Below are 25779 nucleotides of genomic sequence, written 5' to 3' on the forward strand. Positions count from 1 at the left end.
AGAAAGAAACCACAGAACCTCTGAATTTCTCTAACCGGTGACATTGAAAATAGAAACAATCTGGGTGCCCAGCCCTTGAGAAGTGGAGGAGGGGGTTCAAGGCCAGCCTGGGATTAAGGTAAGACCTTAGCTGTGCCAGTGTGTGAAAGGTGGAAAGACAGAATCCACTTCTCCACGACACAAAGGTGCACTCTGACCTCTTGAAAATAATAATAAATAATTGAAATAAGGGGCCGGGGAGGTGACTTAGTGGTGGAGTTTTCCTAGTATGTGCTAGGAACTGGGTTCAAGTCTCAACACAACAAAATAAATAAATGAAAACAAATGACAGGAAACAAAACATAAGACAAGATTAATCCTTCTGAAAGACATCCTTGTCCCTTTCTCCCAGGAAAGGCTTGGGGACTGACAGAAGTAACACAAACAGGCACAAGTCTAATTACTGACCCAATACAAACAACGAAGACACTCAACTTCTAGATGCACACCACCTGCAATCTAGGCTTGGAGGTCAGAGGTGACTCAGCGGACGGAAATACTTCCAGCACAAGCCTGCTGACCTGAGTTCGAATCCTAGAACTCAGGTACAGGTGGAAAGAGAAGCTACTCCACAAAATTGTCCTCTGTGGGCTGGAGAGATGGCTCAGTGGTTAAAGAGCACAGCCTGCTCTTCCAAAGGACCCAGGGTTCAATTCCCAGCACCCACACGGCGGCTCACAACTGTCTGTAACTCCAAGATCTGACACTCTCACACCAACGCACATAAATTAAAATTAAATAAAATATTTTTTTAAAAAAATTGTCCTCCGGCCTTCAACACTGCCTCTCCCCACCCCACCCCCCCCACCACCCCCCCCCCCCACCCCCACCACACACAACCATCCTCTGGATATGGAAGCAGGTCCATATGCAGAGGTTATGTAACATTGAGTACCGGCCATATGCCAGACATCCCTTTCACATATTACCGCACACAACCCACATCATGTCCTTACTCTCGTTTTAATGAGGATGATACTAAGGCTTGGTGATGTTACATGGCCCATGTGATCGAATTGGGACCAGAAGCCCAGGTCTGATGTGACACTCAAGAAATCTCCCCTCACACTTCCAAAAGCTAATCATTCATCCATACGCCTGCAAAACAAAACGAAACAAACCAAACCAAACCCCAACCCCTTCAGTCTTCAAATCGCCCTTGCTTATCAAGCTGTGTGCATGCTCCCAGCCAAGAAATGGAAAGGGGCCTTGAACGTCACAGCTCTGGGTCCCAACTTTGCCCCGAGAACTGAGCAAAGACGGAGGAGGGTGGTAAACTTCGCGAAACTTTCTCCCTCCTGGGTAGCGTTTCTTCAACCCAGCAACAAGTAATTTAAAAAGAAGATAAGACGAGGACAGCAATAACACAACGCTCTATTTGGCTGCGAGCAATCAAAGCTGTAGCGCACCTGCTGAGTTCTCTGCCTACAAGGAATCCAGAAAACAAGAAACAAAACACGCCCAGTTTGCACGGTGTTGCACCCAAACGCTCCTCTCAGGCAAGGGTATCAAGATTTCCGGAGGGCCTAAAGTAATGCAAGGAATTGCTGTGGAGGGGCACTCCACCCTTGACCCTGGCCCTGGTGTCCCTAAGCCAGGAGCAAAGAGCTGCATGCAGTTGAGTGACTTTTCTCTCTCTTTTCCAGGAAAGGTGGCTGCAACGTCCAAGGCGCTGGCACAGGGTGGCTGCACTACTGCACCCCCACATTCTCCACTTGGAGCCCCCCCTTGTATGGAAGAGGTCACCTGCATGGGAGGTGTGCACAGCCTTGAGGCACCTTTGGAAGAATGCTGTGTACCAAGTAGTTTCCAAAGGGTCCCCGCCACCGGACCCTGCGCTGTGAAAATCGCCGCAGCCCGCCTCACCTCCGCGGGGTCCCTCATAGGCCGCTCTCCGTCCTGCTGGCTCCTGGGTCGCTCTCGCAGCCTCCTCCGCCCGGCCTCCTAGGAGCCGGAAGCGGAGTGCCGTGCAAGATCCAGCTGCGCATGCGTAGGACGTCCCCAGAGGGGGCGGGGTCCGGAAGGGGGCAGGGCCTCGTCAAGAGGTTATTCCTCCAGGCGCCTGGGACTTTGGGACTTTGTGCTTAGCTGAGGCCATACTTAAGTCAATCTCAGCCCTCAGCGTACCTGAATATACACACTCATACACATATGTGCCCTCACACATACAGGCACGCATACACACACAAGTACACAGCACATGCAGAAACATATAGGAAAACAGAAAAAGAGAGCAGAAAGCAAAACAGTTACAACAAAAATTCCAAAGGTAGTAGACAAGGTGTGAAAAGCACAGCAGATTTCTCAGAGTACCGCCCACTGCTAGCTTTAAGCCTCAATCTTGTCTCTTGCTTAGGAGTGCCTTTTTCTTTAATAAACTCCCTCCCTCCCCCTCCCCTCACACACACACACACACACACACACACACACACACACACACACACACCAGACACCTCCACCTAGGAAGCCTCAGATGCCCACAAACAAGCTTCTGAACATAGCGAAGGGTATCCCAGACCCCGTGGGGGGTGGGGCGGGGTGGGATGGCAGCGAAACTTCTCAATGGGTAAAGTGTTTGCCATCAGTCTGATGACCTGAGTTGACACTGGGCACCCACATCTTGTAAGAACAGAATGGTTGCCACAAAGTTGTTATTTGATCTCCATACACACACATGCCATTACAGTCAAGTACCCCCTAACCCCCAACATAGGAGGGGGTGTCAAGGCTCAAGGGGTCGCACTGCTGGTGATAAGCGACCTTAGCTAGGCTGACAAAGTAGTTAATTCAGTAGAGTGCTTGCTTAGCATATAGGAAGCCATGCCCTGCACCGCACAGATTCTCATCCTAGCACTCAGGAGGTATGAGCAGTAAGGTCAAGGATAGAAAATTCCAGAACAGATTTGGCTACAGGACATCCTGTCTCAAATAAATAAAGTTAAAAAAAAAAAAAAAAAAGTGAATCATAAAAAATAAATAAAGTAAAAAAGAGACAATGGCGTGAAACAAGGGCTCTGTTCTGAGTTTGAATCCTGACTTAGGCAAGAAATTTTTAAAATGTGTTTTTTAAATTGCTTGTGTGTGTTTTCTGACATGTATGTATGGCACGATGTGCATCCCGGGTGCCTAAGGAGGCCAGAAGAAGATGTTTGTTCTATTGTAGCTGGAGTTATGGGTGACTATGAACCACTGTGTGGGTGCTGAGAACCGGTTATGGGTCCCCTCTGCAAGAGCAGCAAGTGCTGTCAACCACTTAGCCATCTCTCCAGGCCAGGATGACTTCTAGCTAGGCAAAAGAGCGCACACATATAGTCCCAGATATTTAAATGGCTGAAGCAGAAAAAAAATCATGTGAGCCCAGGCATTTGGAACCAGCCTCCATGAGATAGCAAGACCCTATTTTTAAAAGAGCACTATAAAACAAAACAATCCCTTCCTCAAAGAACAACAACAAACCAAGAAAGAGAAATATTTAAAGACTTTGGAGGGCTGTGACGTAGTCGTTAAAGTGTTTGTCTGGTGTACATAAAGCCTTGGGTTTCCACCCCAAGGGCTACATAAAACCATTCGTGGTGATACGTACTTGCAATCCCATTCTTAGGCAGGTAGTGGCCAGAGGAGCAGAAGCTCACAGCATCCTTGGTACCCAGTCAGTTTGAGGGTAGCCTGGATTACCTAAGATCCTGTCTCCAAAACAAGACCAAAATTCCTGTAGGCAGCAAGATGGCTCAGTGAGTAATGGTGCTGGCTGCCAAGTCTGACAACTCGAGTTCGATTCCTAGATGTGATGCAAGGGGAGACCTGACTCTAGGAAGAAAGCTTCACCTTTCACAGATGGGCTTTGGCAAGCGTGCCACCTCCGCAAAACAGACAGACAGACAGACAAATGCGGAGTTTTTCTTTCAGCCTCAGATTCCTCGTCTATAAAAGAGAACATGTCTTTGAGCTGTAAAGGTGGATAAGGATGCCCCTTCAAGTCGTTAGGTGTCTGGGGGCAGGGGAAATGCTCAGCACAGCAAGGCTACCCTTTGCGGTTATCTACACAAAACCTTCACAAAGTGGCAGCCAGGAAACTGGAGATTGCAGGAACTGTTGTCCTTCAAGGATATATTTGTTGGGGCCTCAGGTAGCTCTGGCAGGTCACGCCCAACAGTTTGCTTAGCTCACTGGATTATTTGGCTCAGGTCAGGGGTGAGCCAATGGGTTTCTCTCAAGAGTTCTCCAGAGAATAGCTCCAGTTTTGTGTTCCGTGCGGTAACGAACTCACTCCTAGCATTCTTACCGGAATGCTACAGTAGGCAAGACACACAGTAAAGCAGGATGAAGATGTAACTGTTGGTAGAGAGTGCTTGCCTCGACTGTGCAAAGCCTAGAACGCAGCACCGCATAAACTGGATGTGATGATAGAGGACTGTAATTCCAGAAGGACTGAAAGTTCTGGTCATCTTTGGCTAAAATGGCAAGTGTGAAACTTGGGGGCAGCCTCGGCTATTGGAGATGCTTTCTGAAAGAAAAGAAGGAAGGAAGGAAGGAAGGAAGGAAGGAGGGAAGGTGGGAGAGAAAGGGAGGGATGGAGGCCAAGGGGTAGAGGGAAAAGAGAAGGAAGAGAGGAGAGAAAAAAGAAAAAGAAAAAGAAACCACAACATTACACTTGCTCAAAAGTAGGAAGGCAGCTGCTTGGCAGTGGTGGCGCACACCTTTAATCCCAGCGCTCGGGAGGCAGAGGCAGGTGGATCTCTGTGAGTTCAATGCCAGCCTGGTCTACAGAGGAAGTTCCAGGACAGCCAGGGCTACACAAAGAAACCCTGCCTCAAAAAACTAAAAAACAAAAAACAAAACAAACAAACAAAAAAAACCACAACAACAACAACAACAAAAACAACCAAAAAGCAACAACAATAATAAAACCCAAAGAACTAAGTGGGCTCAAGGGCAACCTGGATAGCTAAATGAGACTGTCTCAAAAAAGTAAAAAGCAGGCTGTAGGTGTGTCTCAGTGGTAGAACACCAGCCTAGAATCCCCAATGAGGGTCAGTTGTAGATTACTGGCCTAACGTGTCCTGTCTCTTGTGTCCAGTTACCATTCCAATAAACATCAGTAGCCACAGGTAGACTGTCCATAGTCCCTTAACTAGCAGAATGACACTTTGAGAAGAAGGAGGTGGCGGTAAGGTGGAAGCTTGCCACTCAAGTGTCTGGGAGGCACTGTACCAGGTCTGTTGTTCTTACTTTAAGGTCTATGCATATCTTAGGGCCCCCAGGTAGTCTTAGATAACTGGGGCTCCTCTGGAGGCATTTTGTCGTAACTTTAGGCAAGGCAGATGCTATTAGTGCCTAGTGGGTCAAGGTCGCTGTTCTGAGAGAATTACTTGGCCCTAAAGGCCAACAGTCTTAACGTCCGGCACTTGAAGCTTGAACTTGCCTGAGTCTTGCCTATAAACACCCTGTAGTTTGCATTCTTGCTATAAATGTGTACATGCGTGGGTGTGTGAGTGCTTAGATTCACAGTCCTCCCCCCCCCCCCCACAATAGGATCTCATGTATTATCACTACCTAACCTACATCAGTATTGGTCCTCCTGCCTCCACCTCCCTGAGTTCTGGGGTCACAGGTATGCATGGCTCATGCTGGCAGTGGAGCCCAGAGCTCTGCGTGTGCTAGACAAATACTGGACCAGCTAAGGTGCGTCTTCAACATCATACACATGTTTTCCAAGAAGCAACTGCCATATCTACTCCTCTTTAACTCCCTTCAAAATTGGACTTGATTTCCAAAGGGCAATGTTTTAAATCCCAGTGAAAAACAGAGCCGTGTCTCTCTCTGGAGAGTCCAGTAAGCTAGGACTGTTTGCTAAGCATCGACTTCAGGAGTTTTGGGCAGCCCCAGGAAAGAGGAAACTCCATGCTATGGGTTGAACTGTCTCCTCTCAAGTCATATATTATAGTCCCTAATGGCAGGCTAAGACCCTGGCTCAGTGAAGGAGATTGCCTCCAGGCCTGGTAACCTGAATTCTTTTCCCAGAACCCACATGGTGGGAGAAGAGAACCATCCTTCATATCCACACACACACACATATTCACGCAGAAAATAAAAATAAAAATAAAATGTAACCGAAATAAAGAGTGAGGTCTTCTTTGGAAATATTTCCTTGCACACATAACTCAGTCTTAAGTCACCGTAAGTTTCAGAACGAATGGACTGGGCCAAGCCTCTACCCCAGGGTGATGATGGGTCCTTAAAGGAAGGGACGCTGGAGACAGTAACACAAAGCACTTTCCTTGCAAGCATGAGGACCTGAGTTCACTCTTCCAGAACTCATGTAACTAAGTAAATAAATAAATAAATAAATAAATAAATAAGTAAATAAATAAGCCACTAATCCCAATAGGCAGAGACAGTCAGATTCCCCGGGGACTTGTCAGCTTCATCAGCAGGCTCCCAGTTCTGTGAAAACCTTGTCTCAAAGAGTGAAGTGAAGCATGACACAGGCAGACACCCAGAATTAATCTCTAGTCTTCACACGCATGTATACGCACTTGTGTGTATATACACACGTGCATGCATTACATGGACATATCTGTACCTACATTACACCTAAAACAAGATGGAAGGGCCCGCGAGGCAGGACTGCCAAGGTTGTTCTTTGGCATACACCCAGGAGCACCTGTAGGTGCACAGGTAAACAAGTACACATGTAACAGAAGCGGGGTGCGGGGTGGGGGTGGGGCGGAAGAGAGAGTTTGGGACCCCAGTGTGCACACAAGGAGAACATTATAGGATGATGCTGTCATAAGCTGGAGGAAGGGTGTGGGGGAAACCTGACACTCGGCAGATACCTTGTGTTTGGCCAGCCAGGTCCCAGGACTATGACAAAATACATTTCTGAGATTTCAGCCACTAAGTCTCAGGTATTTTTATCACCAGATCTGATAAATACCCTGCTTACAGTCTAGCGTCTGCTGGGGTTTTACGAAGGCCAAAGCTGAGATAGGGAGCTTAGTCACCATCCTCTGTGACTGACTGGTCCCTCCGGTTCCCTCCAGGTCGCTGCTATTCATACTGGCTCACACTGGCGAGAGTGAAATGGAGCCGGGGAGGGGGGGGTGTGCGGGGTATACCAGAAAATAGAGGGACATCATGAAGAAAGAGGGTTGGTACCTCCATTGGGTGGGTGGATGGATGGGGCTGGACTCACCTGAGCTCAGCAAAGGTTTGCCACACAGAGGACAGTTGGAGTGGCCCGAGAAGGTTCCTCGAACCAGCTGGTGCCCGTTGACACACTCACGCCGCCCTGGGGTGTCCTGACTCTTATCCTTTAGATGCGCTGGACTTTTCCCCTGCGTGGGACAATGACCGGGTTTCAGGCTATCTCCTGCGGGGTCTGGCCCTTTTATGCCCTCCACCTCCATTTATGCAGCCCTGGTTCGAGCGCCAGGGTTCCTGAATCAAGGGTACTTTAGAGAGCTTGAAAAGGAAGGGCGAGTCCTCCCAAAAGCTCCAGGTCAGGCCCGCCCTCACCTTCTCCTTCTGCCGGGTGACCCTGCTTCGGAGGGAGCTCAGGCTGCGCTTCACTCTGGTGCTCTTGTCAGTCTTCTCATTCTTGCCTGCACCGTCCTCACTCCTAGAGGGAAGGAAGCAGGTGAGGAAAAGCTTCATGCCATTCCGAGGCAACTCTGGGAGGTGCTCCTGGAATATGCCTCCCCTTGATGGGACCCCCATCTTTGGTTCCCAATTCCCCCATCTTTCCTACCATCCTCCTTTTCTATTTTCCACTCCCCTCTCTTTTCCTCGGCCCCCCCCCCCCCCCCGCATCTCAAGCAGGTCTTGAACCCGTGATTATCTCGTCTCAGCCTTTGCTGGCCTCCTGCTGTAGCTACCTCTGGCAGCTTATGCTTACTCAGACAAGAATTCAAACCAGGTGATGCTGGAGTGAGGTCCTCCAGGTCTGATGGATGTGTGACTCTGACGGGCCCTGTAGGAACAGAGTGGGACAGACATGTAGGTCCCCCAGACAAACTCAGCTCTTATCCTGCATTTCTGCATGCCAGGGCAGAGTACAGGCGCCTCTCAGGGGTCCTGCCTGAGATCCCGCCAGTGACTGTGGGCTTGTATACAGGGACATGACAACAGCTGTCCAGCAGAGGGCGCCAGTACTGTGTCTTGGACAAACCACATCAGCATGTCAGGAAAGTCTAACAGATCTTAGGAAACAGACATCTTTTCTTGTTTGTCTCATTCTCTGTTAGGCTTTCTTCGTCTCTCCGTCCTCCTCTTCCCGCACCCTCCCCTCCTTCCTCTTTTTCCTTTTATCCTCCCCACTCCCCACCCCCTACCCAATCTAATTCTTAACCTCCTCCTTCTTCGGCAGAGACTCACTAACATAGCCCAGGTTAGCATCAGTCTCCTAAATGCCGGGAGGACAGGCGTGTATCAGCGCACACATCAGCTCCCTTCATCCTGTCAACTGTCTACTCCCCTGCCTATGCCCACGCTGGTGCTCTCACACCTGTTTGCCCCAATGCATAGACTCCACGCTTCTCCCTAACCTGTCTCACCGTTTGTCTTCTCCAGCACCTCCCGCCTGCTCCCTTCTCACTTACCCGTGGTACTGCCGCAGTTCCTGAAGTACTTGCTGCACTATCAACCTAGGGAAGGCGTGGGATACAAACAGACGAACCATGATTACTTGGCCAGACCCTAGGCACCCATGTACACTCTAACTGGGTAACCTGAAGATTCCCGGGTGTCTTTTCCCCTCTGGGCAAAGTTTGTCTGAGAGAGAGGCCCCATTATGTGAGAACTGGCAAGATTAGGCTAGCATGGACAATTATTTTAAAAAAGGGTTTTTTTTTTTTGTTTTTTGTTTTGAAACAAGGTCTCATGTATTTCAGACTGACCTCTAACTCACAGTTAGCTGAGGATGACCTCGCATGCTTCCAGTCTTCCTGCCTTCACCCACTGAGTGGTGGGATGGCAGGTAGGTACTTGCACATGCCTGGCTTATGTGGTACTAGGGATGGAACCCAGTGCACACTAGGTGATCACTCTATCCAACGAGCCCCAGCCCCAGGCTTGGTTGTTTGCAAACAGCACAGCCTCGCATTCTCTGGCCCCAGGCTCTCCCTGGCTCCTCCTAGTCAGTCTACTGGGCGCTTCTGCCTGCTGTAGGGCAGACTCTCTACCCATCTCCACCTAGCCAGTCCCCTGGGGGCCACTCCTGTCTGTCGTGGGTCGGACACTCACACGTGGTCTGGCTCCACGTGGTCCTTTTCCAGGCATTCCAACACGGGGGGTTCAAGGCCTAGAAACAGTTCCCAACAGAGGGGGACACAGGAATGAGCAAGGATCCAATCTACAGCTGCCCACCTCCATGCCATGGATGACCAAAAGCTATGCATCTAACACTAGTAATCTCTCAGTGGGGAGACACAGGAAGCCTTGGACCAAAGACTGCACCATCATCTTAGTGTGACCGTCCAAACTTAGAGGCTCTCCCAGTCACGCTCAGGAGCTATACTCACTGTTCCTTCTTACCAAGGAAAGCCAAGGAATAGTAGGTTGGATTTGTGTGACAGTTTGAATGACAAGAGAGAAGTGTGGCCTTTGGCTAGAGACTCAGAGACCGAGAGAGAGAGAGAGAGAGAGAGAGAGAGAGAGAGAGAGAGAGAGAGAGAGAGAGAGAGAGAGAGAGAGAAATAAAGAGTAGCAGAACAGGGGAGGGAAGAAGAGAGAGCAAAGAGTGGGAGGCAGGCATTAAAGGTGGCTCAGTAGGTAGAGGTGCTTGTGCCCAAGGCTGATGACACAAGTTCAGTCCCCTGGACCCACACAGTAGAAGGAGAGAACCAACTCCTGACCTGTGCTATGACATGTCAATGCCTCTGCCAACACGTCACACATACAATAACAATAATATAACATTGAAAAGGAGTGAAGGAGAGAGAGGAGAGAGAGAGAGAGAGAGAGAGAGAGAGAGAGAGAGAGAGAGAGAAGAGAGAGAAAGAGAGAAGGGGGGAGGCACAGAGAAAAAAGAAGCTGGAAGAAGGAGCTAGAGGCATCCCAGAGAAAGGCAGATGGCAGACAGTTGGAGGTGATATCCTCTTTCTGGACCCAAAGGAATGTCAACCTCCTGCTCAAGTGACCCTGTGCTCCCTCCATCAGCTCTGGTCCTCCCTGAGGCCCCCCTAGGGCTCCACCCATGGAGCTCTTCCCTGTTTCAGCCACTTGGTATAAAGACATTTTCAGGCCTGGCTACCTTGCACAGGTGGAGTGGACTCATCTGAGCCTGAAGCCAGTTCCAGACAGCGGATCTCCTCACAGGACACAGGCACTGACTTGGATCTTAGCCTTTTCTCAGGGCTGTTGCATTCCTGTTGGGGGAATAGGATTTGTACCCCAGATACACACAGCCAGTGCAACACCTCCCCCCCCATGCCCATCCCACCTTTTAAAAATGTGTATGTGTGTGTACAGTGCATTTATGTATTTGTGTGGCTATGAGCACATGTGTGTGGAAGCCAGAGGTTGTTTTCCTCATTCTCCGTCTTATATTTAAATTATTTTTTTAGAATTTATTTTTAATTTATATATTCACTTTACATCCTGATCATAGCTCCCTCCCTCCTCTCCTCCTAGTCCCTCTCTCCCACCTTCTTTCCCATATCCCTCTTCCCCTTGTCTTTAGAGAAAGGGAGCCCCCCCCCCAAACCCATCCCAGAACATCAAGTCACAACAGGACTGAGCGCTTCCTCATCCTCTGAGGCCAGGCAAGGCAGCCTGGTTAGGGGGAAATGATCGAAAGCAGGCAAGAGAGTCCATGTCATAGCCAGCACCTGCTCAGCTTACTGGGGGACCCACATGAAGATCAAACTGCCCATTGGTTACATATGTATAGGGGGCCTAGGTCCAGTCCATGCATGCTGTTTGATTGGTACTTCTGTGGCTATAAGCCCCCCTATATTTAAATTCTTATTTAATTAATTTGTGTGTGTGTGTGTGTGTGTGTGTGTGTGTGTGTATGTGTGTGTGTGTGTGTGTGTGTGTGTGTGTGTGTGTGAGAGAGAGAGAGAGAGAGAGAGAGAGAGAGAGAGAGAGAGAGAGAGAGAGAGAGAGAGAGGAGTTGTGTGTGTGTGTGTTTACATAGAGGTCAGAGGACAACTTGGTTTTCTCCTTTAACTGTTGGACTGTGAGGATTGAACTTAGGCCATCAGGCCAGTGCTTTTATTTACTTGCAAGTGCTTGTCTTCTCACTGGCTCTCTACTTTATTTTTTGAGACAGCATCTCTCATGGAGCATCACTGAGCCTGGGGCTCATCATCTGGGTCAGGCCAGCTGGCCAGTGAACTCCAGGGATCACTTGCTATCCTCCCCGCCCCCCCCCCCCCCCCCCGTCACGGCTCCTTGATAGGATTACAAACTTGCACCCCCCATGCCAAACCATTACATGGGAGCTAGGGATCCAAAGTCCAGTCAGCATGCTTTGCAGCAGGGGCTTTACTGCCTGAGCAATAGCTCCATCTCCAGGCAGATTTATCAGAAGGGACAGAGGACTGTGGAGATGGCTCAATCCCTAAAGTGACATGAGGATGCTGGGGGGAAAACCCTGGGCATATGGTGTATGTTTATAATCACAGTGCTGGGGAGGTAGAGATGAGTAGGCTCCTGGGGCTTGTTTGGGGGTGAGCCTAACTAGCTTTCTTAGCAAGGTCTCTCCCTTCCTTCCTTCTTTCTTTCTTTCCTTCCTTCCCTCCCTCCCTCCCTCGCTCCTCCTCTTCCTCCTCCTCCTTTATACAGCCCTAGCTCTCCTGGAACCCACTATGCAGACCAGGCTAGCCTTGAACTCACAGAGATCCACTCACCTCTGCCTTCCAAGTGCTAGGACTAAAGGCCCACTCCATCATGCCCACTCCTAGCTATCTTAGCAAGTTTTAAGCCCTTGAGAAAAGCCTGACTCAAAAGAAATAGAAGGCACTGAGAACTGAGATTAGAAGTTATCCTCTGGCTTTCACACCCTCTCCATACCCTACATGTTTGCGGGCGCGTGCACACACGCACACATACACGTATACACACCATTGCAAGTAATATCTCAGGACCCAGAGATGTCACAGCCGTGGGACAAATTAGGGAGATTCCTCCTCCCTGCCCTCACTATAATCAGTAACCCTGACAGCTATGGGCAAGGTGCTTCCTTTACCCACCGCACCACAGCCGAGAGGGGTGCCTACTGTTGGGGTTGGTGCAGATTCTGCCAACCTTCATTGAGGGTTCTGCTGGAGTCCCACTCCCAGATAAGCATCCTTGGGTCCAAGTCTTCTGGCCGTCTCCAGACAGATTCAGAGCAAGGCTAGCCAGAGTCCGGGGGAGACAGGCTCCTTCATCCACTGTGGAGGCATCAAGACTGAGCCTGGGGAAGGGCAGATATTGAAGCATTTAATGTGTGGGATCCATCTGGCCATGGCCTTAGGCATCCAGAGACAGGAGGGAACTCACGGGCATGTTTACAGGTTTCAGAGAAGGGAAGGCCACTCAGAGGGGCCAACCACCCTCCCAATATCAGAAGAGTCCATATCTTCAGAGAGACTCCCCCCCCTTTCTTCTATGGTGGTTTTCTTTCTTTTTCCCTCTGTCACTTTGTCCCTCTCCCTAGTCCTCTCTCCTTCCTTCCTTCCTTCCTTCCTTCCTTCCTTCCTTCCTTCCTTCCTTCCCCCTCTTTTGAATATTGAACATGGAACTCAGGGCTTCACCCATGCTAGGCGACCACTCGGCCATTAAGCTACACTCTGGACCCTCTTGGGAGGAATGGAGGCACACCAGTGCGGGATGATGACGACTAAAGGCCCTCTGCTTCTGATGCTGTTATTGTGGGTGCAGGGAGATGAGTGCGTGTCTGTGTTTTGATCACATCTGAGTCTGTAGCATGCAAGTGGTAGGCACGCTTGGTGTGGCCACCCCACTCCTTACACCCGTTAGGCACGGGCTTAACGGGGTGAGGGGGAAGCGAGTGGCTGCTCTATGTGCACATGCGTGTTTGCATGTGTGGGAATCTGTACACAAACACGCATGCACACATGGGTTTATGAGAGCACGTATTTGGGCTGCCTCTAACAGCGCAGACACCTTAGTGGCTCTATGTGGCGTGTTTGTGAGTGCAGGAACCTGCACATACGGGCTCACACATGCTTCTTCTCAACTGAAACTTCCTTTCTGGAAGGAAGGGGAACCCTCAGAAACTCAAAAGAAAGCTCAAGAATCTGAGATTATACGAAAAGGTCAAACACATTTGCCAGGGAGAAGAGGCTCTTTGGTGGAGCTGCCTGCACCCCCAAGCTGTACAGGGAGCCCCAGCCATGTAGCTTTTTAATTTTTTTTTGGTCAGCACTGTCATTCATCATGGAGCTGCTTTTTAGTTATCTATGCTCATATGAGTAATTCTTCACCCAACCCCCTGTAAGTAAACTCCAATGAAGTCAGTTCATTGAACTGGTCTTGGATTGGGTCATTCCTTTGATTTGCTACTGGTGCCCTTGCTGAGGTGAAGAGATGCTTGCTTGTACCTCCCTCAGCAAAAGTCCCACATCTGGATAACACAGGCAGGACAGCAAGCAGTGTGTCCTGAGAACTGGCTGTGGCCTCCCACATTCTTTCCTGTGGCATCCCGGAAGGTAGGTAGTGGCCGGGGCTGACCTTCGGCAGCGTTCTGAGCAGCTCCGTGGCCTCTCCCAGCTGCGTCTCTGAGGCGGGGCTGGAGCTCCTTCACCACACGAACGGAAGGACTCTCTTCTGCCTTCCTTTCTGGGCCTCGTAGGATCCATGATCACTTCAGAAGGGCCTCCTAAGCCCAGATCCCGGAGGTACTCGCTACCCTGAAGGGCTCCCATATCCAAGCTGAGGTCTTCTGAGCTCTCGCTGAAGTGCCTTGAAAAACCATCTTCCTGTGGGTTGGGAAAAGAGGATGTTGGTCAAGACGTAACAGAGAGGAGGTCTCTTGGACTCAAGTCCCCACTCTTTAGTACCCAGAAGGGCTTATCTTCCTCATCTCTCCAGTGGTATGCTGTGGTGGCTTGAATAAAAATAGTTTTTAGCCTTTGTTTGGTCCAGTATGTCCTCACTACTCTCCCTTTCCTCCTTTTTGGAATGGGAATGCATATTCTGTGCCACTGGATGTTGGAAGTATGTGACCTGCTTTTTGGTTTTGATTTTTACAGGGAGTTAAGAGTGTGATATGAGCCTCAGAAGAGACTTTGGATTTTTAAACCATGGTGAGACTGAGATAGACTATGAGAACTTTTGAAGTTGGACTAAATACATTTTGCTGTAAATAAGAATATAAAACAGGGAGTGGTGGCACGCACCTGTAATCCCAGTGCTCAAGGAAGCAGAGGCAGGCAGATCTTGGTGAGGTCGAGGCCAGCCTGGTCTACAAAAGTGAGTCCAGGACAGCCAAGGCTACACAGAGAAACTCTATCTTGAAACCCACCCGCCTTCCCCAAAATATATATGGACGTAAGCCTATGGGGAGTGGATCATGGTATTTTGAATAAGAATAATCCCACAGGCTCATATATTTGAATGCTTAGTCACCAGGGAGTAGCACTATTTGAGAGGATTAGAAGGATTATATAGGTGTGGACTTGTTGGAAGGAATTGAGTAGCTGAAGTTGGGCTTTGAGGTGTCAAAAGCCATGGCAAGGCCAGAGTCAGTCTCTCTCCCTCTCTCTGTCTGTCTGTCTGCCTCTCTCTCCCTCTGTCTCTCTCGCTCTCTCTCCCTCTGTCTGTCTGTCTCTCTGTCTCCTTCTCTCTCTGTCTCTGTCTCTCTGTCTCTCTCTCTTTCTCCCTCTGCCTATGGATCAGAATGTAGCTTCCGGTTACTGCTCCAGCACCTGTCTGCCTGCGTGCTGCCGTGATGATAACGGACTAAGGCCGTGACACTGTAAACAAGCCTCCAATCGAATGCTCTCTTCTATGAGAGTTTGCTTGGTCATGGTTTCTCTTCACAGCAGCAGAACAGTGACCGAAACATAAGCTTAGCCTGGGGTTCGAGGTTTAATTTCCCTAAAAGCCTTATATGCTGGCTCTCTAAGCTTCTTAACCAGAATTCACTGTATGAATAGGCTACATTTCACGGGTATGCATATGTGTGTTCTGGCACGTGGAGGTACAGTGCATATGTTTATGTAAAGGTCAGAGGGTCAACTTTGGATGGTTTTCCTCAGGGTCTTAACCTGTGCCTGTTATAATATGCTGTCTAAATAAACTTCAGGGAGAAAGGGTTTATTTGGTCATAATTTCAGGTGGTAGGGGATGGTGCCACCCACCCAGTCAGTTGAGTCTTTCCTTTTCAGCAAATATGACCAGGACAAGCCCCTTAGACATCCCCACAGGCTAACCCAGTGTAGACGATCCTTCTCGGAGACTTTGTTTCCAGATGCTTCTACATGTGTCAATTAGACAGTAAAAAGATAATCATCACAGGTACCATCCACCATTGGTTTTTGAGGCCTGAAATGCACCCCTTTGTCCATGCCAGTTGTCCAGTGAACCCCAGGGATCTGTCTGTCTCTTTCCACTCCAACACTGGAATTACCAGTTTATCCTGCAACTCCAGGCTATTCTGTTTCATGTGGGCTCTGGTATTGAACTCAGGTCCTCATCCTTTCATAGCAAACACTTTCCTGACTGAGCCATCTCCCCATCCCAGACTACATTTTGTTCATTTGTCTTTTGGCTATTGTGGGTCGTTGCTAAGGAAAGGATCATACAGATATCTATTTGCGATCTGGTTGCAGTGTTTTTGTTTGGATTGTTTCTCAGGCAGGGCTTTGCTGCTGTGGTTGATGGGAAACTCACTAGCCTCGAACCGGTGAACCCTACTGCCTTAGAGTGGTCCCTGTCCTGCGCTTACAGACATGTAGTACCACAACTGGATCCACGTTCAGTTGTTTTGTCATTTTTTAAAAACATTTATTTGTTTGTTATTTATTGTGTGTGCTTCTGCATCAGATGACAACTTGTAGGAGCCCACTCTTTTACCATGTGAGTCTTGAAATTCAGGTCATTAGGGATTGGTGGCAAGCTCCCTTACCTACTGAGCCATTTTCCTGGCCCTCCTTTCAGGTTTTGTGTGTGTGTGTGTGTGTGTGTGTGTGTGTGTGTGTGTGTGTGTGTGTGTGTGTTTGTGTGTGTGTGTGTGTGTGTGTGTGAACATTTGGATATCTTTGTCTATCACTTTCCACTTTATATTTGGTGACACAGGGTTTGTTGGCTGTGCTGGTCGGGCAGTGAGCCTTGTGATCTCCATGTTTCTACCCCTAGTCCAAGTGCTGGAGCTATGGACGTACACCATCATGCCTGATTTTTTTTTTATGTTGATGATAGGGATTTGAACTCAGGTCCTCATGTTTGTGCAGCAAACATGCGTTAAAACTGAGCCATCTCCCCAGCCCACTCTTCCTCCCTCTGTCCTTAAATACCACATCCAATTTTTAGCCAGTCTTTCTTTTTTCTTTCTTTTTCAAGACAGGGTTTCTCTGTGTAATCTTGGCTGCCCTGGACTCGCCTTGCAGACCAGGCTGGCCTTGAACTCACAGAGATCTTTCTAAAGGATCACACTATAGCTGTGGCTGGACCAGAGTGACCTTTCCCTTGCTTTCCTGAGACGTCGGTGGCAGTCTCTTTTCAGATTTCACCTATGCCCTGGATTGCTCCATTTCTGTTCCTGATGCCTAGTCAACCTCGTGTGGACTCCTGTCTCTTTCACCATCACTTCCCCACAAGGTTCCCTTATATCTCTGCTTTTCATCTTCCCATAAATATAAACATGTCAGGATGGGCTCTGAGCTGGTGCTGGGCTCCCTCCTCTTCCAAATGTCTGGCCTCTCTCATCACAGGCAGAGGTGGGAGTCAGGCCAGAGCTTGGGAGGAGGGTTCTGGGAAACTAAAGCACAGCCTGTCCCAGCTCGCTAGCCAGCAGGCACACTGGATGGAGGGAAAGCCCTACCCCTCCTTTGTCTGGAAGCTTGGACACTTCTTCAGACTCATTTCCCTGGGTGAGAAAAGAGGGAGCGAGTGTGTCCACTGAGGGCCTTCCCAGAGATCTAATTAAACACTGGGTCCCAGGCCTGACACCCCGGAAGAGGATCTAGGAGTCTGTTCCACAGACTCGGGGAGCCTTGGGTTTTCCCCAGCCCCCCTCCCCCCACCAAATTTTTGCTGAGTTCAAGGTAGAGGCAAAACACCCATAGCTTCTCCTTGGGGACCACATGCAGGCTCAGGTTGTACACAGACACATTTTGGTTTTGAAGTGCTGTGAGTGGATCCCAAGCCCTTGTGCATGCTAGGTAAGTCCTCTGTGACTGAGCCACACCCCAGGCCCCTCATGGAGAACTATAGGCAGCACGCAGTCTTCCCCTCACTGGGGAGTTCTGAACAACACCTCCAACTCTTGGGTGTTGTTTGAAGACAGATCTTACTATATGGCATAGATGAGCTCAAACTGGAGGTTCCCCAGCCTGTATTCCCCAAATCATAGATAGGTTTTTATTTTACAACCATAAATAGTAACTTATGCCACTAAGCTCTTAGGAAGAGATAGCACACTGAAGCAAATTCAACTATACAGTGTCTCTATTCCTATTTTGCCATGCAGCAAAGTGTCTTAGTTTCAAACAAACAACAAGTAATCAAGGTAGAAGACTCTAATTTACAAACCCAAAGTCTAAAGGCTCCAAAATAAGTTGGAGCCCTGGCATGACAATGCAAATGGAAAATTCCACATTGTGGACAGATCACAATCAAAATGCAGTGGTGGGCACCAGAAAAATGGCTCAGCAAGGTTAAAGCATTTGCTTCCATAGCCTGGCAACCTGAGTTCAATCCCTGGGAACTACAAGTGCCATGGCACTCAAGCAAAACAAAACAAAGCAAAACAAAATACCACTGAAAAATAAAACAAACAAAGCAAAAACAGGCTAGAGAGGTGGCTCAGCAGTGAGAAGCAAGCATTGCTGTTACAGAAGACTTGATTCTGTTCCCATCACCCACATGGTGCTAGGACACAACTGCACACAATGCACAATAACCCACGACTTCAGCTCCGGGTGATCTGCTGCCCCCTGATGGCCTCTGTGGTTCCTGCACTCATCTGCACAAACCACCACCACCACACACAGGCTTAATTTAAAAGCAATATCCTCCCTAATGTACACAGAAAAGCAGAGACGCAAAGTAGCATATGAAATACCTGCAGGCCATGGGTATACATGAGACGTCAATGAATCCATGATTTAGACAGGGGTTTTTTATCCCCAAAGTATCTCATTTAGGTTTACACAGATATTTCCAGCCTGGAAAGTCCAAAATCAGGGCTGGGGAGACCACCCAGTCAGTACAGTGCTCTCTCAACAAGCACAAGAGCCTGAGTTTGATTCCCAACATCTGCAGAAAAGCTGACGTGTGGTGGCACCCTTCTGTAACCTCATCATCTGGGGAGGGCCCAGGCAAGAGGATGTCTAGGCAGCCGTCAAGTTTCGGGTTCAGTGACAGACCAGTGTCTCAAAACATAAGATGAAGAACAATTGAGAAATATACTCAACTTTGACCTCTGGCGTCCACATTCATGGCTGTTCACCCGCACAGATACATATATGCCTACCTACCTACCTACCTACCTACCTACCTACCTACCTACCAACACACATGTATACAAATCTAAAATCAAGCCAGGTGTGGTGGCTCATGTGAGACTCTGTATCAATGAAAACATGCACATACACAAAACGCCTGCCTGGTGGTACACGACAAAAATCTCAGGACCTGGGAAATGGAAGCAGGAAGAGTAAGAGTTCAAGGTTATTCTTGGCTATTTACTGAGTTCAAGGTCAGCCTGGGCTACAGGAGACCCTGTCTTATAGAAACAAATAAACAGGGCACTTGGGAAGTAACCCAGCCTGAGGTCTTGAGAACCCACTTAAAAGAGTGGAGGATGGAGAAGGAGCATGCTCGCTTGCTGCTCCAGCCCAGTTCCCACTACTGTGACAAATGTCATAACCAATAGCAACCTTGGGGAGGACTGGGCCTATTTCATCCTTCATTTCCAGTTTACTTTTTTGTCACCCATTCTGCTCTTGATTGTAGATACCATAGGGCGGGCTGATGGAAGATGCTGCTTTGATTTCCCTGTGACCTACAATTATAAACTAAAACAATGCTCTTTCTATCCTGCATTGCTTTTGGTAAGGTTTTTTGTTTGTTTGTTTGTTTGTTAAATCACAGCAATAGAAATGAAACTAGAACACCGGGTCTCTTGCTGGGTTGGCTTTGAATCTATGATCCTCAGACACCTGAACAGCTGAGAGGGGAGGGCTGTGACATCAAGGCCCACAAGGGAGACTCACCTTGTCACAGAGCACCTGGTTTGAGTACTACAGTCAGTGTTCACATCAGTATGCTGGCTATTGATTTACTGAGTTATAAGACCTCGGGTCATGAGCATGCTAGGCAAGTACTCTGTCACTAAGCTACACCCGACTTCCTGCACCGGCTTTTGCTAGCTTAACCTTGGATGTGATCATTTTGTTTTTCACTAAATATTTTTAAATTACATTTTATTTATTTATTTGTGTGTGCATGTGTATATATGTGTGTATGTGTGTATATGTGTGTGTGTGTGTATATGTGTGTGTATGCATGTGTATGTATAGACATGTGTTGTGATACACAGGTGGAGGTCAGAGGACAACTTGTGGCAGCTGGCTCTCTCCTTCTACCATGTAAATCTTAAGAATCAAATTGTTATTCTCGGTGACAGATGCCTTTTTACCAATTGAGACATCCTTTTATTTTAAGGTGTATGTGTGTGAGCCGTATGTGTGCTTGTGTGTGGAGGTGTGCTCACCTGTATGCATGCACAGAGGCCAGAGGAGGATGTCAGGTGTTCTCTATAACTTTCCACCTTGCTCTGTTGAAACAAGGTCTCTTACTGAACTTGGGGTTAGGCTGGTCCCAGCAAGCTCCAGTGATGCTCCTTCTCCATCCTCCACAGTGATGGGGTTACAGAAGTGCACATGGCCATATCTGACTTCTTACGTGAGTGCTGGGGATTTGAACTCAGGTTCTCATGCTTGCAGCATCAAGTGTTCTTACCCACTGCTATCTCTCCAGCCTCTCAGAACCTCAGTGCTCCTATCTCTGAAATGGGCACACTATGGCCACTTCACGTGATTGTTATGGTGGTAAAAATAGGGTAGGGGAGATGTTTGGCGTGGGGCATTGCTGGGTGAGGTCGAAGTCCTACCCGCTCTGGTTAGCCGTTCTGACACACTTGGAAAAGGGGGTGAATCCCTTTTGATCCTAGCAGGGCTCCTGAATCCCATCAGGTAAGAAGCGTCACAGACCTGGTCTTGCTCTGATAAAAACTTCAGAGCCACCTCCGGGATCACCAAGGGCTGCTTTGCCCTTCCTAAAATAAGGCCCTCAAGATATTTACTATAAACAGAAGCCACATCCTGGGACTTTCTCCCTTTTACAACTGTCAGGTCCCTTTCTTACAACTCCCAGGGTTTACAAATCCCAGACTCTCACGGTGTCGCCTTTGTGGTCCCTCCCTTTTGAGCCTCGGGTCCTTTCTGTTCTTCCTCCTTATCTTGTCTTTCTGGTCCTTTGTGGTCTTTTTTTGTCCTCCCTGTCCGTCCTTTTGGTCTTTTGGTTCATCTTAGATTCCCCTTTCTACACCGAATGCATGAGGCTTAGAGTGCACAATCACGTTTAGCTCCCGGATTTTTCGACTGTCTCTTTTCGGCTCATGATTCCGGCGATGGCGGCTGCTTTCTGCGCTTTCCAAGCCCTGGCTTCCCTCGCGGCCCCATTTCTTCACTCTTACACAGTCCACACCCCAAGGGAACAGTGTCACCTATGGTAGACCGAGTCTTCCCATACCAATTAACTTAATTCCCCCCTCCAGCCTGCAACGGGGTTTCCATATGTAGCCCTGGCTTTCCTGGAACTTAATCTGTAGTAAGTTCCAGGCTGGCTTGGAGCTCAGAGATCTGCCTGTCTTGGCCTCCCGAGTGTTGGGAATATAAAAAGTGCATGTGCGCGTGCGTGCGTGCGTGCATGTGTATATGCTGTGTGTGTGTGTGTGTACTCATGGAAGGTGGAAGAGGACATTAAATACCTTGGAGCTGTAGTTACAGGCCATTGGTAGGTATAGAATGTGAGTGACAGGAACTGAATTCTGGTTTTCTGCAAAAGCAGGAAGCTCTCTTAACCATTAAGCCATCTCTCCAGCCATAGGAGACCCCAGGCTCAGAGGGATGGCAAAGCCTTCCTTGCGGGGCCGAGTGGGAATAGAACAGGATGTGCAGAAAACGTGCTCAGCGGTTAAGAGCACCGACTGTTTTTCTTGAGGTCCTGAGTTCAATTCCCAGTAACCACATGGTGGCGGACAACCATCTATAATGAGATCTGGTGCCCTCTTCTGGAGTGCTGACGTACTTGCGGGCAGAGCGCTGTATACATAATAATAAATAAATCTTAAAGAAAAAAAAGAAAGAAAGAAAGAAAGAAAGAAAGAAAGAAAGAAAGAAAGAAAGAGAAAGAAGAAAGAAGAGAAAAGAAAAAGAAAGAAAGAAAAAAGAGAAAAGAAGAGAAAAGAAAGAAAGAAAGAAATAAAGAAAATGTGCACCATAGTTTTCTCCCCTGGCTGTTTGTTCCCTGCAGGGAATGCTACTGCTGAGATTAGCTAAACCTGTCTCCCTGATGCAACTGAATACCTCAGACCCTGCCTCCTGAGTGTTTGCATTGACCCCACCTCTCCTTTCAGCTCTGTATGGTAAGCACGCTGAGCTTGGAGATGGGTGCTGTAGTTCCCTCAGCTAAGAGCCCAGAACACCTGATTCCCAACTTTTCTGCTCCCCACACTAGCTCGTGAGCTCCTGGAGAGTGAGAGACCCTGTCGTCTCAGAAAACAACATAGATGGCATGCAAGCAATAAGAGCTGAGGTACCCTCTGCTTATATGCACACGCAAGCACGTGCACATGTATAGACACAGAAGAAACATGCTTAAAAAAAAAAATCCCAAGGGCTTGCCTGGAGGAACCAGGCCCGACTGGGCTTCCTGCCTGTCTTGCTGTTTCATGTCCTGTTTCTAGCAGCTTCCACGTCTGTGTTTATCTTGGTCAGCTAGTCGTGTTTACTGCTCTGAGAACGCGCCCCTCCCTTCCTCGAGACTTTTCCTCCTGTGTGCGATTACCTCTTGAGGGATTTCACCTGGGAGGAGGATTCCTGTTTGGCAGCCTATAAGAAGGCTCTTTGGAACTCTGGAGGGGGAGATAAGAAACCACTGCCGCTGCCGCTGCCGCTGCCGCCGCCGCTGCTGCTGCCGCTGCCGCCGCCGCTGCTGCTGCTCTCTTAGCACGAAGGACCCGCTGTGTTATTATGTGTATGTGTGCGCCTGTGTGTGTGCATGAGTTAAATCCGCAGTCGCTCGCCCTCGACTCGGTACTGCGGTGGCGCGGGCGCCACACTTGCCTTTATAGTGTACCTTGACTCAGGTACTTTGTTATATTAATGGAGACTGGACTAACATATCATGTCAGATAAACACCATCAGAGTCAACTCCCTGGGGGATCCAACATTCACTATTTGTCTGCCTGTCTCATCACAGCTGGAGTGGAATTGTATTCATCCTGTCTCTCCTTGGTCTCTTCCAGTTTAAGATTAGCCCCCTATATGCCTCACCCCTAGCCTCACGCTATTTTTTTTCTCAAGAAGAATGCTGAGAATTGTCATGAAGACCACTGTTAAAACCCCAGACCCTGCGGAGCCCTGGGCGCCGGGGAGGGGATCATCTGTGAAATATTGTCTCCCAAGGGCCTAGCCAACCACAGCACTGAGCAAAGTGTACTTGCTGCCAGTATGGTCATCAGCTCCTATCTGTCCCAGCCACCTAATACCCGCCTGCTCATCCTCCATGGTCGCGAAGAAATCTGAAGTCTCAGGTTTCCAGGGTCCACAGCTACCCTTGGTATCTGGGGCTGCAGCTCCAGGCTCCAAGGTCTGGGCATATGGCTTGGGCTCAGAGCCTGTAGAGAGAGAGGAACGATCAAGGGGTCAGGATTAAGTCAGGAGGACAAAGGAAGACACCCTTCTAGGTGTGTCTGTGAGGGATGATGCTGATTAGGTTAACCGAGACAGGAAGACCTGCCCATTCTGGTCCCACCATTCAAAGCTGTGGCCCTGGACCAATAAAAAACGATAAAGGTGAGCCAAGCACCAGCATTCATTGCTCTCTGCTTCCTGATTGTAGTCGCAGTGTGGACAGCTGCCTCAAGCTCCTGCCAACATGCCTTCTCTTCCACGATGTACTGTGCTCCCTTAAACTGTGAGCCAGAATTAACCCTTACTTTTAAAGGTGCTTTTGCCAGGTTTTTTTTTTTTTTTAAATTTTTAAAATTTTTAAATATATTTTTTAATTTTTTTAATTCTTAAAAATTTTTTATTTTTTATTTATTTTATTTATATTTTTAATTTTTTATATTTATATATTTTTTTATTTATTTTATTATTTTTTAATTTTTAAAAATTTTTTTAGTTTTTGTTTTTGTTTTTTTATCACAGCTGTGAGATGAGTAAGATAAATGGAGATGGTGAGAAGGAGCTGAGGTGGAAAAGTTCTTTAAAGGACCTTGAAGCCAACATGGCACCTCTTCCTTAACCTTTGCTTGTGACACACATATTTCTAGTCAATCACAGATGAAGCTCTTTTCTGCTTAAGCATTTGTTTCTAGGAACCTCGGTGTATTCATGGTAGAAGTGGCTCTGGTAAAAGTCCTCATTGGATAGATAGTGTCGGGATGAGCACTATCTCCAGTGTCATAGACTGAGCCCTCATCCTATACTCTGAGCTATAATCTTGGTGTTATACACCATACCTCACCTTCCTGTCATAGACTGAGCCCTAACCCTGGTGTCATAGACAAAGCCTTATTTTTGTATCTTGTGCTAACTCCTCATCCTGTTGCCATATACTGAGCCATGATCTTGGATTCATATATGTGCCTCATGAGTTGAGCACTGATCTTGGTATCACAGACTATCTTCGTCTCTTCTCCTGTTGCTGTGATAAAATACCCAGACAAAAGCAACTTAAGGGAGAAAGGGCTTATTTTAGGTTCAGTGCAAGTTTCAGTCAAGGCGGCAGAAGCCAGAAGCAGAGAGCAATGGATGCTTGTTCTTAGTGTATGCTCTATATTTATGCAGGATAGTTACCTAACGCCAAGTTGTCTTTCTACATCAATTAATCCAATCAAGACAATACCTCATAGGCAGGCCCAAAGACCCATCTCCCAGGTGATTACAGGTTCTGTCACATTGACAATTAACACTATCCATCATACAGATTGAGCTCCATTCTGGTGTCAGAGACTAAGCCATGATCTTGGCATTATATTGCACACCTCATTCTGTTGTCAGGCTTAGCGCTGACTTAAAATGTCATAGACTGAGCACCCATCCTGGGATCGTATATGAGTCGCTGCCTTGGTGTCACAAAGAAACAAGCTCTATCCTTGCCTCGTAGACAGAGCCATAGTCTTGGTCATACAGTCTGCCTCATCTCGTTAGACCTCAGAGGGTATGACATCAATCCCGGTGTCACAGACTGAGCCCATTCAGGCATCATACTCATCACGTGATATGCTCTTGCTCTCGGAGTGAGTCCAGACCCTAGCATCATAGGCTAAGCTCTCATGCTGATGGGATGAGCTGAGGCTAAGCCTCATCACCATCTGATCATGGCCACCTTTTGTCCTTACAACATCTCTATGACACCTCACTGGGTGTCACAGTGGGACACAGAGTAAAAGGGGCGTACTGGCTTCACCCAAGTCACATGCAACTTGTACAAGGGAGGGGGGATTAAATCTAGGTATCTCTGAGTTCAAAGGAGGATTCAGGGCAGGCCAGATGGCTCAGTCAGTATAGTGCCTGCCATGCAAGTGTGAGAATCTGAGGATAGGATCCCAGCACACCCAGGTGCAATGGTACATGCCTGGTACTGTCTGGGGAAGTGCAGACAGGCAGACTCTTGAAGTTCCTTGGCTAGCCTAGCAGAAACAATGAGCTCTTGGTTCAGTGAGCGAACACGTGTCAAAAACTAAGGTATAGAAATGGCACAGTAACTAAGAGCACTGGCCGCTCTTCCAGGAGACCTAGGTTCAAATCCCAGAACCCACATGACAGCTAACAACCATCTGTAGCTCCAGCCCCGGGGGATACACTGTCCTCTTCTGGTCTGTGCAGGAACTGCACACAGATGACATACAGACGTTCAATGAGATAAACACTCCTACACATACAAATAGATAAAATCTTTAAAAAAAAATTTGGGTGGTGGTGGCACATGCCTTTGATCTCAACACCCAGGAGGCAGAGGCAGAGGGATCTCTGTGAGTTGGATGCCAGCCTGGTCTACAGAGCAAGCTCCAGTACAGCTAGGGCTACACAGAGAAACTCTGTCTTGAAAAACAAAAACAACAAACCAACAAAGAAAAAATAGAGATCAAAGAAGATATATGATAACCTCTAGCCTGCATACCCTCATAAATGTGATATCGCACACACACACATATACACACACACCACACATGCTACACACACACACACACACACACACTACACACACACACACACACACACACACACACATGCTACACAGACATACACTAAGCACACATGCTATAC

General features: G+C 48.2%; 1 protein-coding gene across 2 annotated transcripts in view; it reads right to left on the reverse strand.

Moving 5' to 3' along the window:
* Arhgef18 (Rho/Rac guanine nucleotide exchange factor 18) overlaps positions 1–25779 on the reverse strand; it is a 102247-nt gene that overhangs the window by 65235 nt on the left and 11233 nt on the right. For both annotated transcript variants that reach the window (XM_051162940.1, XM_051162939.1), the window contains exons 2-10: positions 22992–23120; positions 13723–13966; positions 12292–12442; positions 10292–10406; positions 9283–9340; positions 8640–8684; positions 7937–8011; positions 7558–7660; positions 7235–7376 (exon numbers count right to left, since the gene is read on the reverse strand). In XM_051162940.1, the coding sequence (XP_051018897.1) occupies positions 7235–7376; positions 7558–7660; positions 7937–8011; positions 8640–8684; positions 9283–9340; positions 10292–10406; positions 12292–12442; positions 13723–13966; positions 22992–23120 (1062 nt within the window). The remainder of the gene's footprint in view (positions 1–7234; positions 7377–7557; positions 7661–7936; positions 8012–8639; positions 8685–9282; positions 9341–10291; positions 10407–12291; positions 12443–13722; positions 13967–22991; positions 23121–25779) is intronic.

The sequence above is a fragment of the Acomys russatus genome, chromosome 19 (genome assembly GCF_903995435.1).
Source record: "Acomys russatus chromosome 19, mAcoRus1.1, whole genome shotgun sequence".
NCBI classification, from domain to species: domain Eukaryota; kingdom Metazoa; phylum Chordata; class Mammalia; order Rodentia; family Muridae; genus Acomys; species Acomys russatus.